Source organism: Chelonoidis abingdonii, chromosome 4 (genome assembly GCF_003597395.2).
Source record: "Chelonoidis abingdonii isolate Lonesome George chromosome 4, CheloAbing_2.0, whole genome shotgun sequence".
Taxonomy (NCBI): domain Eukaryota; kingdom Metazoa; phylum Chordata; order Testudines; family Testudinidae; genus Chelonoidis; species Chelonoidis abingdonii.
The window spans coordinates 119,853,437-119,869,275 of NC_133772.1; the positions used below are offsets into that span (position 1 = coordinate 119,853,437).

A 15,839-nucleotide genomic window follows, 5' to 3' on the forward strand; every position below is an offset into this window, starting at 1 on the left:
AATGTTGATACTGATGCACAGTTGCTCGGATACTCATAGACTCATAGACTCATAGGTCAGAAGGGATCAATATGATCATCTAGTCTGACCTCCTGCACAAGGCAGGCCACAGAACCCTACCCATCCACTTTTATAACAACCCATAACACATGACTGAGTTATTGAAATCCTCAAAATTGTGGTTTGAAGACCTCAAGCTGCAGAGAATCCACCAGCAAGCGACCCATGCCCCACGCTGCAGAGGAAGGCGAAAAACCTCCAGGGCCACTGCCAATCCGCCCTGGAGGAAAATTCCTTCCCGACTCCAAATATGGCGATCAGCTAAACCCTGAGCATGTGGGCAAGACTCACCAGCCAGCACCCAAGAAAGAATTCTCTTCCCTAGTGTCAGGAGTGAGGCCTAAGAAGAGTGTGCAGCTAAGAATCTCGTTAATATTGACCATTTTGCTTAAGTCCATGTCTTCTCGGACATACCTACTCTCCTCCTGAGCATTTGTGAGTAAGGGAGTAGGAACACACAAGCTTTGCGGCGTCAAGGCCAATGTGTATTATATGGACACAGAAGAAGAAGAATGTAAAATATTCCCTGTGACTTAAATACTGGGCTTGTGCTGGAGGGGGAAAGTAGGTTTCTTCTGAGCCATATCTGATTGAGCTTATAAAAGGTAGAGAGATCTAAACTCCTTGTAGAGGCTGAACTGATTTCTTCAGTCTGCATTTGCAGTTGATAGTATCCTATCATTCTATCTGTCTCCCTCTCTCCAGGCATTTGTACAATGCTCATCTCAATAGTATCTGAGCAGCAGGCAAAGAATGCGTTTTTGCAGCCTACAACACACCAGCTATATTAGCGTAGTCAGAAGGCTGGTCTACACTACACAGTTAATTCGACATAAGACAGCTAATGTTGTCCTAATTATGTCAGTATCTACACTACAGCCTTTCTCCCCCGATATAAGTGCCGTACTACACAGACATAATTACTCCACCTCCATGAGAGGTGTAGGGCTGATGTCGGTGTAGTTAGGGCAACACAGCGTCTGGCGGGTATGGGGGAGGGCAGGTAAACAGCAGGGAATGAGGAGCATGGGGGGCAGCCAGGCTACTGTCAGGGAGCTGCCAGTGAAGCAGAGAGACCATGCTCTCAGCTCCCCACACTGCCCACTGCTCAGTGGAAGCGCTCCTGGTGAGGACACATGCACCACCACAGTAACTACTGCAGTGGCTGTAAGTCAACCTAATATAGGTTGACTTAAGTTTATAGTGTAGACATACCCTGAGAGTGATTATTTGGATCAGGCACACACAGGCTATCTGCGTCTGCTGGACTGGGTTCTTAAGACCTTTAGTTATTTTTCAGATGCTCTTACTGTGAGTTAGGACCCATGCGATCGGCAACTCCAATAAATTAGAGTAGCCATGTTTTAATTCTGATTTACAGTATTTAGCATCAAACTGCTTACATTCTTCATAGGATGGATTTTCACTAATAAAGGTCAATGTATAACATAAAGCATTCTAACAGAAAAGGCTGCAGCAATTAGCAGCTGTAAAAGCAATTCCTTTGCATCTTCCATGTCAATTGTAAGAATTAAAAGAAACAGAAAAGGGCATTTGGCTGAGGAATGAGAGCAAGAACATTACATCTGAAAAGCACCAGTACCTGGCTTTGAGGAGGACTGAAATGTTTAATAAAACTCATACATATTTGTTTTTGCAAGTCATTAACGACTATCTGTAGGATTAATGCATGCAGAAGAATACATTTTAAAGGTGAATTGAAGACCCTCTAAGACCTGAGTTCTGACCCTCTGATTCCTGTGGTTCTTCTGCAAAAGCTGAGAACATCACCGAAGTAGTGTCTAATCCCACTAATTTCTTGTGCAAAGTTAAGTCTCTGTGGATTGGGGCCTAGCAAAGTATGAGCTAAATTCAGTATGGGGTAGATAAGGCAGAAATTGGTTTAAGGTAGTCTTCTGGGTTGCTTCAGGCAGACTGTTAATGCAGTGGAGAAATGCACTGAACTCAGATGAAGTTGATGAGAGTTGTGCCCATGGGGCTGAGGGTAAAATTGGGTCCTATTTGCATGCATATTACAAGTATCTGTATCTTCTGTAGGGCCTCTTTATTCACTTTTGGAAATGAGTATGTTGGTGTATTTGGTTCAGGCTATCTACACTGGGGCATGCAGCTTTATGAATCACATTAGCGTTCAGAGTTTATGACACCCCACTGTGCAGCTAGAATGCACATGAAAAGCTTTGTAACATTAAGAACAAAGGGCCATGTTGCAGCAGGCCATGGCTCCTTCCCTCACCTCCCCCACAATATCTTGGTGGCACAGACACTTTGCCAATCTTCTGCCCTAGAGAGGCATTTGGGCCAAGGTTCAGTAGCTTATCTGATTCTTCCCTCCTGATCCAGCAGTGGCCCGTCCACACAGACCCTACCTAGACTATTCATGGTCCTGACGTAATTTGCTGCTTTTACAGTGTTATTTGTGTGTCCATTTTGGGGGCCTTTCTACTTTTTTCCAGAGTTTGACCCTGAATTTTTTGAGTCCTGCAATTCCCTTTGTACATATAAATTTATCAAGATTTAACATTTACAAATGATGTTGTTTTTCACCAAAAATTTCAATACTGTTGTTCAGACAATACTGTCTTAGTGCTGTATGGATGGGAACAGTGCAATGGATTTTCGAGTAGACTCTCATATCACTGAAGTTGGTCTCCCAATTCCACTGAATTTTTTTGTAGTTGTAGAACTTAAAATTTCTAACCCAAAAGGAAGCAACATAATTTTTAATATTTCCTTTTGACAATAGGAGTTATTTTTCATGCTTACAGCATGTTCAAACTGGAACACCTGACAACATTTTACTTTTCTGACTGAATGAAAGGCCACACAAGGGAATGCATTTAGAGAGAAGGACTCAGTAACGTTCCTTTAAAACCTCACTAATTTTATTTGGTTTTTCTTTCCTAAGTTGCAGACCAGCAACGGAGAGAGAAACTCAAGAAGGAAATTGCCAGGTGTGAGAAGGAGATGAGCTCGGCAAAAAATGCCTCACGGTCCAGCTCCAGAGGGAGCCGGAGGCCACTGTTATCCACTTTTGTAAAGGTAGATATTTTAACTTTGTTTCAAATTATAGATATTTCCCTTTTTACATACAAAATTACCAAGATTTAACAATTAGATATTATGGGCCAAGACTTCAAGTCCTTATTCAGTTTTTACTTACTCCATCCTCACTCCTTGGTCAGTGAAGTGAAAACTGAGTAAAGACCTTGGGATTTGGCCCTTTGTGTTTAAACGTTAGTGTAAGTAGGCAGAGACCCGATGCTGCTCTCAACACACACTGTGCTGTACAACCCAAACCTGCCCTGTTCCCTTTTATTACTACTTGGGTTTTTCCTCTTTTCCTAAGAAAATGAAGATAAGCCTTAGCCCCAAGATTTTTCTTGAGCTGTCATTTTCTTGCATTTTCCTCCTGCCTCATCCCAATGCCTTGTTTCTTAGGGTAAACCTTGAAGAGTTGAAATTCCCACACACCTCGAGGCCAGAGGGCTACTGTACAGCACCCTCCGCCATCCCCAGCTGCCATTCCAGCCTGTGGGATGGAATAACAGCCGGAGCCTCTCTTTGTCGGTTGTACTAAGCGTAGGGTTGCTGAACACCCTTGCCCACCCCGTCCCGCCCCTTGTCCAAGGCCCCACCCCCACTTACTCCATCCCCTGTCCCTCAATCACTCGCTTTCTGCCACCCTCACTCATGTTCTCATTTTCACCGGACTGGGGCAGAGGGTTGGGGTGTGGGAGGGGATGAGGGCTCTGGCTGGTGGTGCAGGCTCTGGGATGGGGATGTGCGGTTTGGGGTGCAGGAGGGGGTTTTGGGCTGGGGGTGGGCCTGAGGGGTTCAGAGTCTGGGAGGGGGCTCCGGGCTAGGGAGGGGATTGAGGTGTGGGAGGGAATACAGGCTCTGGGCTGGGGTGCAGACTCCGGGGTAGGGCCAGAAATGAGGGGTTTGAGGTGCAGGAGGGGCTCCAGGCTGGGACAGGGGAGATGAGGGGGCTGAGGGCTCCAGCTGGATGTGTGGGCTTCACAACGGGACTAGGTATGAGGGGTTTGGGGTGCAGGAAGGGGATCTGGGCTGGGCCTAGGATTTGGAGTGTGGGAGGGGGCTCGGCTGTGGAAGGGGGTTGAGGTGTGGAAGGGGGTGTGGGGTGCAGGCTCCGGAAGGGACTTTTGGTGCAGAAAGGGGTTCAGGTCTGGGGTAGGTGGATGGGGGGCGTGGCTGAGGGCTCCAGCTGGGGGTGCAGGCTCTGGGGTGGGGCCAGATGTGAGAGGTTTGGGGTGCAAGAGGGGGCTCTGGGCAGGGACTGAGGGGTTTGGAGTGTGGGAAGGAGCTCGGGGCTGGGGCAGGGGGTTGAGGTGTGGGAGGACGTGCGGGCTCCAGGAGGGAGTTTGAGCATGGGATGGGGCTCAAGGCTGGGGCAGGGGATTGGGGCATGGGAGGAGGTTCGGAGTGCAGGCTCCAGGCAGCACTTACCTCCGGCTGTTCCTGGAAGCAGCTGCCATGTCCCTCTACCTAGGTGCAGAGACAGCCAGGGGGCTCTACGGCTGCGCCCATCTGCAGGCACCACCCCTGCAGCTCCCATTAGTCACGGTTCCTATTGGCAGTGTATGGAGCCACCTTGGCCACTCCTGTGCCTAGGAGCCGGCGGGACATGGCAGCCGCTTCCGGAAGCCATGCGGAGCCAGCCATTGTGGCCAGCCGGAGTTTTAGTGGCCCCACCAGGATCCCTTTCTGACCACACATTCTGGTCGAAAACTGGACCCTGGCAAACCTAACAGAGCATTGGGCGCAGTAGAGCAGCATAAATGCCGATCCACAGCCCCTCCCACAGCTCACCATTATGTCTCATCTCACCCCACCCCTGAATTGGCCTTCTGCACCAGGCCTGCATAGACTGCAGCTGAGACCAATTCTGCAGCACCCAGGAGTGGCATCCCTGCACAACCACTCAGACAGCTGAACACCATCCTGTGAGTGTTGCCACCATGCAGGATTTAGGTGATGGGAGGAACTGCATGGTAGACTATTCTCACGGGGTTAAGCAATACTCCATGAGAATAAGGGTTAGAGGTTTGGATTCAGTGCCCTCAGTGGTGTTAATACAGGAAATGAAATATTTATAGATGGATAATAGCACTGTTGCAGACAAAGTAAGATTTTCCTGTTTGCATTAGACAATTACATTCCACACTATTTCAGTAACAAGTTAGGCAGATATCACCAAAATAAAACAGTGTGAGGTTTTTGATGATTAACCAGTTACAGATTATCTTCACCAAGAAAGGTAATTCGAATGTGGTGTTTCTGTGTTACTCTGTGTTTGCATTTTACAAAATATGAACAAATGTAACTATCATAGATATCTATGCAGAGGTTCGGAAATATGTGGTGCTAGATCTGTTCTAATTTACACATAGGCAGCAAATTGAAGATTCTTTTGTTTCCCAATGCCACAAAATTCCTAATTTGGGGAGATATTCCATTAGTTACATGTTCACACAATTGCTATTACTAGAAGGTGAATTTTCTGATTTCCAACATGCTACTTAAGCCATTGAAACAATGGAAATAAGTGAAGACTTTGCTATCTATATTTGTAAGTTGACTTTTGTTAGCAAGATATTCAACAGATATATTAAATATACTTCTAAGAAAGAGAGAAATAAATTGCTGAAAGAAAGTATATTAGTCTAATAAGTGTTATTCACTAGTATGGGATGGAATTGCATTAACCAGCAGCGAAAGCTTTTGCCAACTTTATCTAAGGGAGAATACATTATTTTCACTGTATTGACTTTCAGCACAGAAAGCTTGATTTCTTTAGAATTTATTCTGTGTTTAAAGCATGCACAGAGATACAGTACATTTCCAGCTAAAATATAAAACTGATCATTAGTTGGTTTCTTTCTGCATGACTGTATTTCATAGCAGACAATTTAATAACTTTATGAGAGTGCCGGGTAATAATAGTTTGAAATTTTATGCAAGACTTTTGGGTATGGATGAATGCACAGATCTGTATTGGAAAAAGGGAGGGTTATGTCAAATTAAAGCTGTGAGATCTCATCTTTTAGTAACCATTATATTTTCCTCTCTCACTGTTATTTTCTGAATCTCTCTCTTGTTGTTAGATTCCTAACTGAAAATCCTGAGCAACAGTTACTAACGCGCTGTCTCTATTATACTTTATTGTGTGGTGTAAAGGAGTCCCCTGAGGTTTGTCTCCCAGCTGGTGGGAGAACCTGACCACACCCAGTTACTTGCACTGGTTGGCTCCAACACTGGCCCTAGTTCCTAACTTCTTACAAAGGACCCCTACCCCTTGTGGGTCTCCTTAAATCTCTCCCTGGGAGTTCACTGCATACCCCATAGGGTTGGGATGAAGATCTTCTGGATGGAGGTTCTCCCTGTCGCTCCTGGGATCACGCCAGCAGTCTCCTGCTTTGCAGTCCTGCTCCTTCACTTCCCACCCTTGCTGACTGCACTTTTCTCCCTTTTAAAGGCCTCCTGCCTATCATATGTGATTGACAAGGCCACAGGGGCGTGGCTAGCCTTGCTTCCTGTGCCTCTCTGGCACCTTCCTCCTCTGTGTGGAGTCTATACACCCCATCAAATACAAGATCTAAGTTTATTTATTTTTTTTAAAAAGTGTTTTAAGTGTGTGCTTTGACATAGCAATGTCAGAGCATTGTAGTTCCTTGTCTGTATTTTAACCTCTTCCTCAAAGAAGAGTTCTCTCAAGTAGTATGTGTCACTTAGCACTACTAATTACTTGTAGGTACCTGTTCATCAATGTTTGACTCACATGTATGGTGACTGGAGAATGATTGTCAACAAGAACACCTCAGTCTTGCCAGCATTTGTGTGTGATTCAACCAACTGCATGTTTGAGTGAGATATAAATAGGCAATCATAATATATTTTATAAGTGGTTTTGGCAGACTTGCCTGTTTAGGTAACATTGGATAATACTTAATGTCACCTATTCTGAGCCCTTTTCTGGAGATCTTTTCATCTCCATGTAGACAGGAAGCAGATGTTCCAAAATATAAAACTTGGCATGAGAGTCCCATGAATTCTCTTTCTGCATAATTCAGAACAAAAAATACAGCCATTAACATCTTTTCATCCAAGCCATGGACCTGATGATAGACATTAGATCATAATATGGAAAATCTTGCTTAAAGATTTACAAAATATTTTTCATCAGCATGTGAATCGAAGCACCATTGCATTAGTAAGAAGTCAATATATTTCTGCAGGAGGGGATCCTGCTATAAAGTGAGCAGTGGTAGTAATTGAGCTTTCATAAATCTGTACCACAACCAAGGCAATATTTAAATATTGTTTCTTTTACCAGGCAGTATATCGATTTGACTATGTTTATTTGTGTACCTAGGGAGTTTTATTCATGTTGACCTATTGGATCACTCCTAATGCATCCTTAGCGTCACTTAACTTCTCAAATTGTATTTCTTTAGCCATAAGAATACATAAGTAACTAGTAACCATAAGACTACTTCTACATATGCCTATTAAAAGATATGATAGGACACAGAATTATCACCAGGCAATATAATTATACTGCTGTTGGTGCTGTTCCCATTTCCTGGGGAAACTGCTGATCTTAAATTTTCTACTTTTAGAACCACTGCAAAATTCTTGAATATTGAGTCAAAAGATGCTTATGGGGCATGATGGTAATCAATTTAAATATCAAAATGTAAGAAATACTGGTGCAAACAATGTGGAACACCACCAGGTGCTAAAGGGATACATAGCAAGAATAGAATATTACTGTACTTGATAAGCACCTTGCAATACTTCTAATGATCTATTCAGCATATCCTGTTATACACTGAGTAACATACAGTGTTTGTTGTACCAGAACAGGCCCACCACTGCGTTGTTTTTGTGTAACTTTAACTAAAAATTAACTACGCATAAGACTTTAAATTCATTAATACAGTAAGTTCTTTAGTTGTAATTGCTTCAGTTATAACAGTAATACTATACTCTGTTTTGTTTCTCAAAAGCTACTACACTAATATGTTTCAGAACTGTTACTTCTATCGTTACTTCATGCAGATTTCATATCTTATTTTTCACTTGAGTGAGTGCTCTTAAATAGGAAGCATTTAGCTCACGATAATAAAAAAGCCTTATCACAGTATTACATACTAAGACCCCATTTACCAAGAGCTGGCACACACAGGTGTGTGAAATACTACAAGCATTTCCCTACCCTTAGAAAAGGAGATAAGTGTGGTAACTCGGCATAGGGGGTGGGCTGGAATACACAGGGTTCTGCCTGATATTTCATGTGGCAGAGATGTCCTTTGGAGCCTGCTGTAGTCAGCGGAACTCAGAGCAGCCTTTTTGCTGCTCTTAGTTACGCTGGGGGCTGTTTTGTCCCATGGTTGGCCAAAGATGAGGGGAAGCATAAAGATGGAGTAGAGCCACCTTTACTTCTCCTTATACTCAGCACAGCTCAGGATTGAGCCTAATACTATGATAAGTTAAATGATTCCTTTTAAAAGTCTCTTGTATTTATAAATATTATACAAATACATTTCTTAAAATTTCCCCTTCTCCAGTCCCCATAGCAACACATTAATCATTGCTGGCACATAGGAGTGAAAGGTACTCAGACAGTATGGTGATTAGCACAATATAAGTACCTAGATAGAAAGAGGCACTTAAAATTGTATGTATACATGCAGAAAAACTTTGTTAAATGAATGAAAGTTAGGTTGAAAAGTCAAGCACTTAAATGTTAGGATTTGAAAGATTTATGGTTGTCCACAAATCTTAATTCTTCCCCCTTGTCCATCCAGTCTGTACAATGCATGAGGAACATTTACTCCTTTTTAAGTGTAGCTACTTTAAATATTTTAATTGGCTTTCCTGCAACAGAAAAGGGTATATGGACACAGGAGCTAGGGAGGGCAGAGAGTTTTATTAACTTTCATGGAATTTAATATTTATAAAAGTAACATTGTGATTCTTCACCTAGATGGTGTAAAGGTTTCCCCCGTTCAATAAAACGTAGTGTTAGATTGCATATTTCAGCATCTCCATTTAAAAGTCATCAAAGCCCTCATCTAAAAAACCCTCAGGCATCATACTGGAGCTCATCTTATAAAGGATACATAGCTGGGATGATCCTACCATGAGTCAAATCTGTGATTCAAGCAAGGCTGGGTATTTCTTATCTGATGCTCAGACAACTCTGCTAATGGGTGCTTCTGACTGACCAGTTCTGAGATGAGGAAATTTTCAAGATATCAGCCATGCCAAAAGCCAAACCTTGATGCCAGCATCATTCTGAGATTCTTTCTTCTGGAGAATAAATCCCTTCAACCACTTAAGTTATTAGAGGATGAAAAAATATTGGATTCAGTGAAATTACACTGGTGTGTAAAAGCCATGTAAAATGAGTCGAGAATCAGGTCCAACTCATTTCCCATTTTCAATTATTGTTGCAGGGTTTTTTTCCAGAGAGAGATGGCATAAAACTGGCTGGTAGCTCTTAATATGTGGTATGTGCTTTGCTGAGTTTCAGAAAATCTAGTTGTAAAATGACAGCTCTGACCATATGGAAATCTGTTTGTGCATATCAAATACATATGAGGAAGTGGTATTAAGTTTTTATCTATATTGTTAATTTCAGATGCACTGTGTATGCATTCATAGCTATAATTGCCTGATCAGATGTCTTATCTCTAATTATTTATTGTTATATTGCTATTAACATTCTCAAGATATGTTATACTCAAATTAGTACTTTCTGAATTAAATAAATGAACTCCTAAGGAAACCAAAAATACCATTTAAAGTATTAAAATAAAAACCCATACTTATATTGTGAACACTTAAATACAAATGGAAAATTCCTTCATGGCTTCCTGGTGTCAGCTATATTTTTTATGCAAGAAGTCCAAATTCATATATTTTCACATATGCATTTAGTTGTATCTTTAGTTGACAAATGTAACCTATGTCTACTTGTTGAAGACAGGAATATATCATACTATACAATCTGAATATTTCATAATAGATTACTGTACATATGAATACCAACACTACAGAGTATTTTGTAAAATGAGAAAAATCATGAATGTTAATATGGCTGCTTGTAAACAAATTAGATACCTAAGGCTCTAGTCTTACCACCTCTGAATGACAGAAACAGGTTTGTGTGAACTTGCTCCCTCATTTTATTCATTCATTTAAGTAAATATTAGAGTGTAATTAGATGGACGGATAGTATGTACAAGGGATGATGGAAGCACAGATTATGTAAAATACTAATATTTACCAAACGAGATCTTATTTTCTGCTCTATTCAAGCAAGCTACTCTTCAGATATGTCAAGCACAAGTCAGACCTGCCATCGTAGGTGCTGGAACTAGGGATGCTGCCCCACCCTCCGGCTTGAAGTGGTTTCCAACATACACAAGGCTTACAGTTTGATTCAGTGGCTCTCAGCACCCCCACTATACAAATTGTTCCAGCACCCCTCCCTGCCATAGGCATCTGTAAGTAGCTATGACAACTCAGGTTATCTCAAGCTAAAAGAACTAGCAGATCAAAATGATACAAAATTGCAGCTTCTGCATTTTGACAGTATAGCTTTCAAAGTGCCTAAATAATCTCATTAAAGGAAACCCTCTAAAGTGCATAAGGCTCTTGTTGCTGTCACCACTATTGGAAATATTTTTTAGTCAGACTGAATGGATATTAAACTGTGAACTGCTCTCTGTAGCAAACATGAGAATACGTTTTATAATTCCATCCTTTATTTAGCTTGTAAAATATTAAATTTTGTGATGAATTATCTACAAAGATATAAATCATGAAGCTTGTTTTCTGACCATTAGAAGATGTGTTGTCATATTCTAGACCCTCACCTACAGCAAAAATTAATTTCCTGAGCCAAATTCATCTTTGCGCACTTTGTATAAAAGCAGATCTTTTCAATGAACTAGCCCGATTTTAGGAGGCATCTGTGACATCAAAGTGGGTTTTTGGTTAAGCAATAACACTTCCTTTTTTAAAATAAAATAATTTAGAGGGAAATCCATTTCTCCCCAGCTTGTTGTGTGCATCTGTTGCCCACCACTTAGCAAGCTATGGCCTTGATCTGCAATTTGTTCTGTTCTGATGGATGGACCCTTGCTTCCATGGCTTCAGTGCAGGTTCAGGTGTCCACTGGTGCAGAGCTCACAGCACTTTTCACAAAACTGTGGCTACTGACATTCAGCTAATTCAGTGCCTCATGATTATTAGTAGTAGTAATATGCACATATTTTCTGGAAGCCTTTTTTTTACTTCTGTGAAAACTACTTGTTTCAGGCTATGTCTTCACTGCAGCTAGGGGTGTGATTTGCAGCTCACGTAGATGAACCTGCATTAGGTGTAATCTAGCTTGCTCTCTAAAAATAGCAGTGAAGATGCACAAGCTTGCATGGCCTCACCTAGGTGCATTCTTTTTGTGCAGTCCGTGCTGAAGCCCGCACCGCCCCAAGTCAGTCCTATTGTGAGCTAGCTAGATTAAAGCTAGTGTGGGTATGTGTCGTAGAAGTAGCATTAGTAAGGTTGTGTTGTAAGAACATCGGAGTTGTAAATTACTCATTCATATACAGTCGGATGATAGAAAATAGAAGTGAAAGAGAAGTCAGCTCAGGATTATCCCTCACAGTCTATTTTCCAATACCATACTCAGTCTAGTTTTACATGTCACAAACAATGGGGTTTCCACTATTTATTTAAAATTATTTAGTTTTGTTTGATGGCTAGAGTAAAATCTCCCATGCAGTCTCACATTGAATATTTGTAGTATTGTGTAAAATTAGCCATATTTTTATGGTTAGATAAATCGCTAATGTTAAGTAGATTCATGACATCATAATATAAATAAATATATATACACATACATATATAAAGAATTATTAAACATCAGAATCAGTTTGTTGTACGCATAGAAGTAAAGTGCATGCAAACAGCAGCGCCTAATTTTACACTAGCTGACACCCCATTCACTCAGCTCAACGTATCTAAGGACCGGGTCCAATGTATTTTCATGAGATGGAATCAGCACAGTAATTGACCCATTACCCTTAGCAACAAAAAGTCATTACTCTATTTTATTTTAGATGTGATTAAGTTGTCATATGTACTAAGTGCTTCTAAAGTTTGACTTACGCTGCAACTCCTTAAACTATTTTAAAAAATAGAGCACCAAATATACATTGAACAGCAAAAACAAAGTTGTTTATGTAAATGCTAAAGGGTTTGGAATTTGCTTTCCAAAACATTCATATAAGTGGATTTTGAAACATTCCAGTCTTATCTGTTTTCCATAGCACCAAACTATAGCTGCAATTATTTTATATCCAAATAACCATGTAGTAAACCTTATTATACTGCTTGCTAACACAGGCATTTGTTTGGCATTGTTATTGCAAGTTACCAGTTCAGCACTTAATTGTGCTGTAGTAGTAAAATTAAGTTGGTTCATGTGAAACACTACAAAGAAGGGTACGTTGCATCCCTACTAGCTGTAAATATATGAGCTGTTTGCTCTAGTTATTAGCATGTAAACATATCTCAAATGGTTGTTCTCACTAGAAAAATAACATTTGTATTAAATTTAGAGAAAGTGTAATGAAGGCAAAGGGAAATATCATGTTATATGTGAGCAATGTGTACTGTGATTTATTTTTGATGGTATTTCGAGAGAGAAGTTTTCTTTGTTTGTTTTAAAACTATTACAAGAACTGTTTAAAATACCACAAAGGCACGTTTGTTTTTTAGTTTAAAACACCATGCAGTTCTGAGAATGAAAAAATGGGCTATTGGCAACACAGGGATTAATAACACAGTTATTAGGAGGTAATGTAACATCATTTATACAGCAAAAAGGCACATTTTCTGGATCTTAAAAAAGAACAAACATTGCTTAGGTGCACAGAAGAGAGCAGAAAATTTACTATCCGGAAGTTTTAGAAATAGTTAGGCCTTTGGGAGCTGAGGAGCTTGGGAAGGAGGCCGTGCACAGAGCTGCCTGGCCTCACCTCCGCCTAGGAGCTGATGGAGGAATGTGTTGCTGCTTCTGGGGAGCCGCGCAGAGCCAGGTAAGGAGCCTGCCAGCCCCCGCCACGCCCACCCCTAAGCACCAGTGGGAGTCCTGGGCTGCCCAAGGTGTTCCCCAGACCGGCATACACCCCCCAAGCACCCACAGCACCCCTGGGATGTCCCCCCAAGATTTAGTCAGGAATATATAGTACAAATCATGGACAGGTCATGGGCCGTGAATTTTTGTTTATTGCCTGTGACCTGTCTATGACTTTTACTAATAATGCCCGTGACTAAAATGTGGCCTTAATCATGTGGTATTTGTGAGTAGGACATTGCTTAGAATCAAGGCTTTGTCAAGTGATAATGTGTAATCATTTCTATGAAAGCCTGCTGATGGACTGAATTGCATATTATTTTTTAATTAATCTGTATAAAGAGCTAGATGTTTAAGATAATTTTAAACTCATACACATTCCTGAATGCATTTTATTCATTAATTCAGCTGCCTTGGCTCCCTTCTTGTATCGCTTCTAAAGTACCATACATGCTGCCTAATCTTTAGTCATATACCAGTGTCTTCTGATCTACCTATTCCTAATTAATATGTTGGATATATATCATATGAAAGGTTTCTACTTCTGCCTGTCTGATGCTAAACTTCAAATTCACAAGAAATCTGGTAACTAATTAGCCTAATGAATTAAATTCTGCCCTTCAGAAACCCCTTTTCTATATTTACATTCATTTACATTTTACAACATTTGATGATATGAGTGCCAGGCAGGCAGGCCCATTGAGTGTAACAAGCAATGAATCCCTCATTTTAAGAAGCCTCTTTATTCAGTTTAAAGTGAACTAAACTGGCAGGTTGTATAAGTTGCTCTTTTAGATTGAGTGCTGCACTATATTATTTATACAGTATGATAATGAGATGTGCTAGAGTAACACCATATCCTTGTGGCTTTTCGCGTGGGCCTACATGCAAATGAGATGTTTCTCTCTCGAGGCTGTCCTAGTGAGCAGTTTTAAATACATATAGTATGTGCAGTGCCCTCCTCCCTCACATAGTTTATACTTTTTGTGCAGATTGTACAGATGAAAAATATATATTTAAGTTTTTGGCAAATGGTGGTTGTCTGTAAGCTTCTGAGTCAGTTTCCTAGCTGCAGCTTGGCCTTGGAGTTAATAAAGTGTTAGAAATAACTCTTGCTAGTTAGCAGAGTCACTAGAAGTTCTGCTATCCTTCAAGTCCAACTGTGACACTACACATTTCCAGGGATGTGTTAAAGGCTTGTGCAATAACTGTCTTGTTAGGATGCTTCCTGAACATTTGGACCCACATCAAAATGGTCTTGACTAGTGCTGATACATTACACAGCCATTCTAATGTGCCTTTCCTCACTTAGTGCCTCTGAATCCTTTCCACACTGTCAGATGTTGCTTAGGGTTGAGGAAGGCCAGTGGAGAACAGGACAGGACCATGACTGGTTCTTCCAAAGCCTACAGCAGCGTCTATCAGAAAATGGCTCCTCTCACCCAGGCAACCACCTAAGGCAGCCCAGGAGAGGGGATAAAATGGAGAAGCTGAGAACCAACAACTAATTATGGCTCCTTAATTCTGTGGCCAAGCCCAAGTTAGAGCAGCTCCCAAATGGCTCTAAGTTGCACCACCTGGTAATGGTCACCTTTGGGATAATACACCATCTGAGAATAGCAGGAATGCAACATGCTCCCACCAGCAAGGAACAGTGGGTAGGGAGGTACAGAAGCAGGCTATGCCAGCAACACACCTTCTAGAGGATACCCGCTGGTGTGGGAATACCACCATGCAGGGGAATTTTCTGTGGTTTCTACTCATCTTTCTCTATCTGTGCAGCACAGAGGGAGCTAAATAGGTCAGAGAACCTGCACCAAAGCATTGATTGTGGTCCTCTGACCTTTTTAAAATATGGTTGGCCCTCAGGCGGAAAAGGTTGGACATCTCTAGTCTAGTCTCTAGTCTAGAGGTGGGCAAACTACAGCCCACGGTACCATCCTGCCCAGCCCCCGAGCTCCTGGCCGGGGAGGCTAGCCCCCAGCCCTCCCTTAGTGTCCCCTCTCCCCCGCAGCCTCAACTCGCCACGTCACTAGCACTCTGGCCCACTGCTCCTAACGGGCAGTGCGGCAGTGTGGCTGGCTCCAACTGAGCAGCGGGGCTGTGAGCTCCTGCTGCTCTGAACGGCATGATAAGGGGGTGAGGGGGTGGATAAAGGGCAGGGAGTTCCGGGGAACAGTCGGGACAGGGAACGGGGCGGTTGGATGGGGTGGAGGTTTGGGGGGGCAGTCGGGACAGGGAACAGGGGGCATTAGATAGGGGGTGGTGTCTCCAGGGTGTGGTTGGGGTGGGGGTGCTGGGAGAAGGTGGTCACGGGACAAGGAGCAGGGGGGGTTGGATGGGTTGGGGGTTCTGAGGGGGGTAGTTAGGGGGCAGGAAGTGAGTGGGGGCGGATAGGGGGCAGGGGCCAGGCTGCTTGGGGAGGCACAGCCTTCCCTACCTGGCCCTCCATACAGTTTCATAAGGCCGATGTGGCCCTCGGGCCAAAAAGTTTGCCCACCCCTGCCTTAGTCTATACAAAGGGTATATGTAATATGGCACCTCAGCATTTGTAGGGATGTTCTGATGTAAGACATTGCATTTA

The 15,839-nt window shown here is 42.2% G+C and overlaps 1 protein-coding gene across 5 annotated transcripts in view; it reads left to right on the top strand.

The window, feature by feature from the left end:
• Positions 1–15,839, top strand: part of SPATA7 (spermatogenesis associated 7) — an 87,109-nt gene that overhangs the window by 46,841 nt on the left and 24,429 nt on the right. For all 5 annotated transcript variants that reach the window (XM_032774216.1, XM_032774219.1, XM_032774218.1 and 2 more), the window contains one exon: positions 2,990–3,123. In XM_032774216.1, coding sequence (XP_032630107.1) covers positions 2,990–3,123 — 134 coding nt within the window. The remainder of the gene's footprint in view (positions 1–2,989; positions 3,124–15,839) is intronic.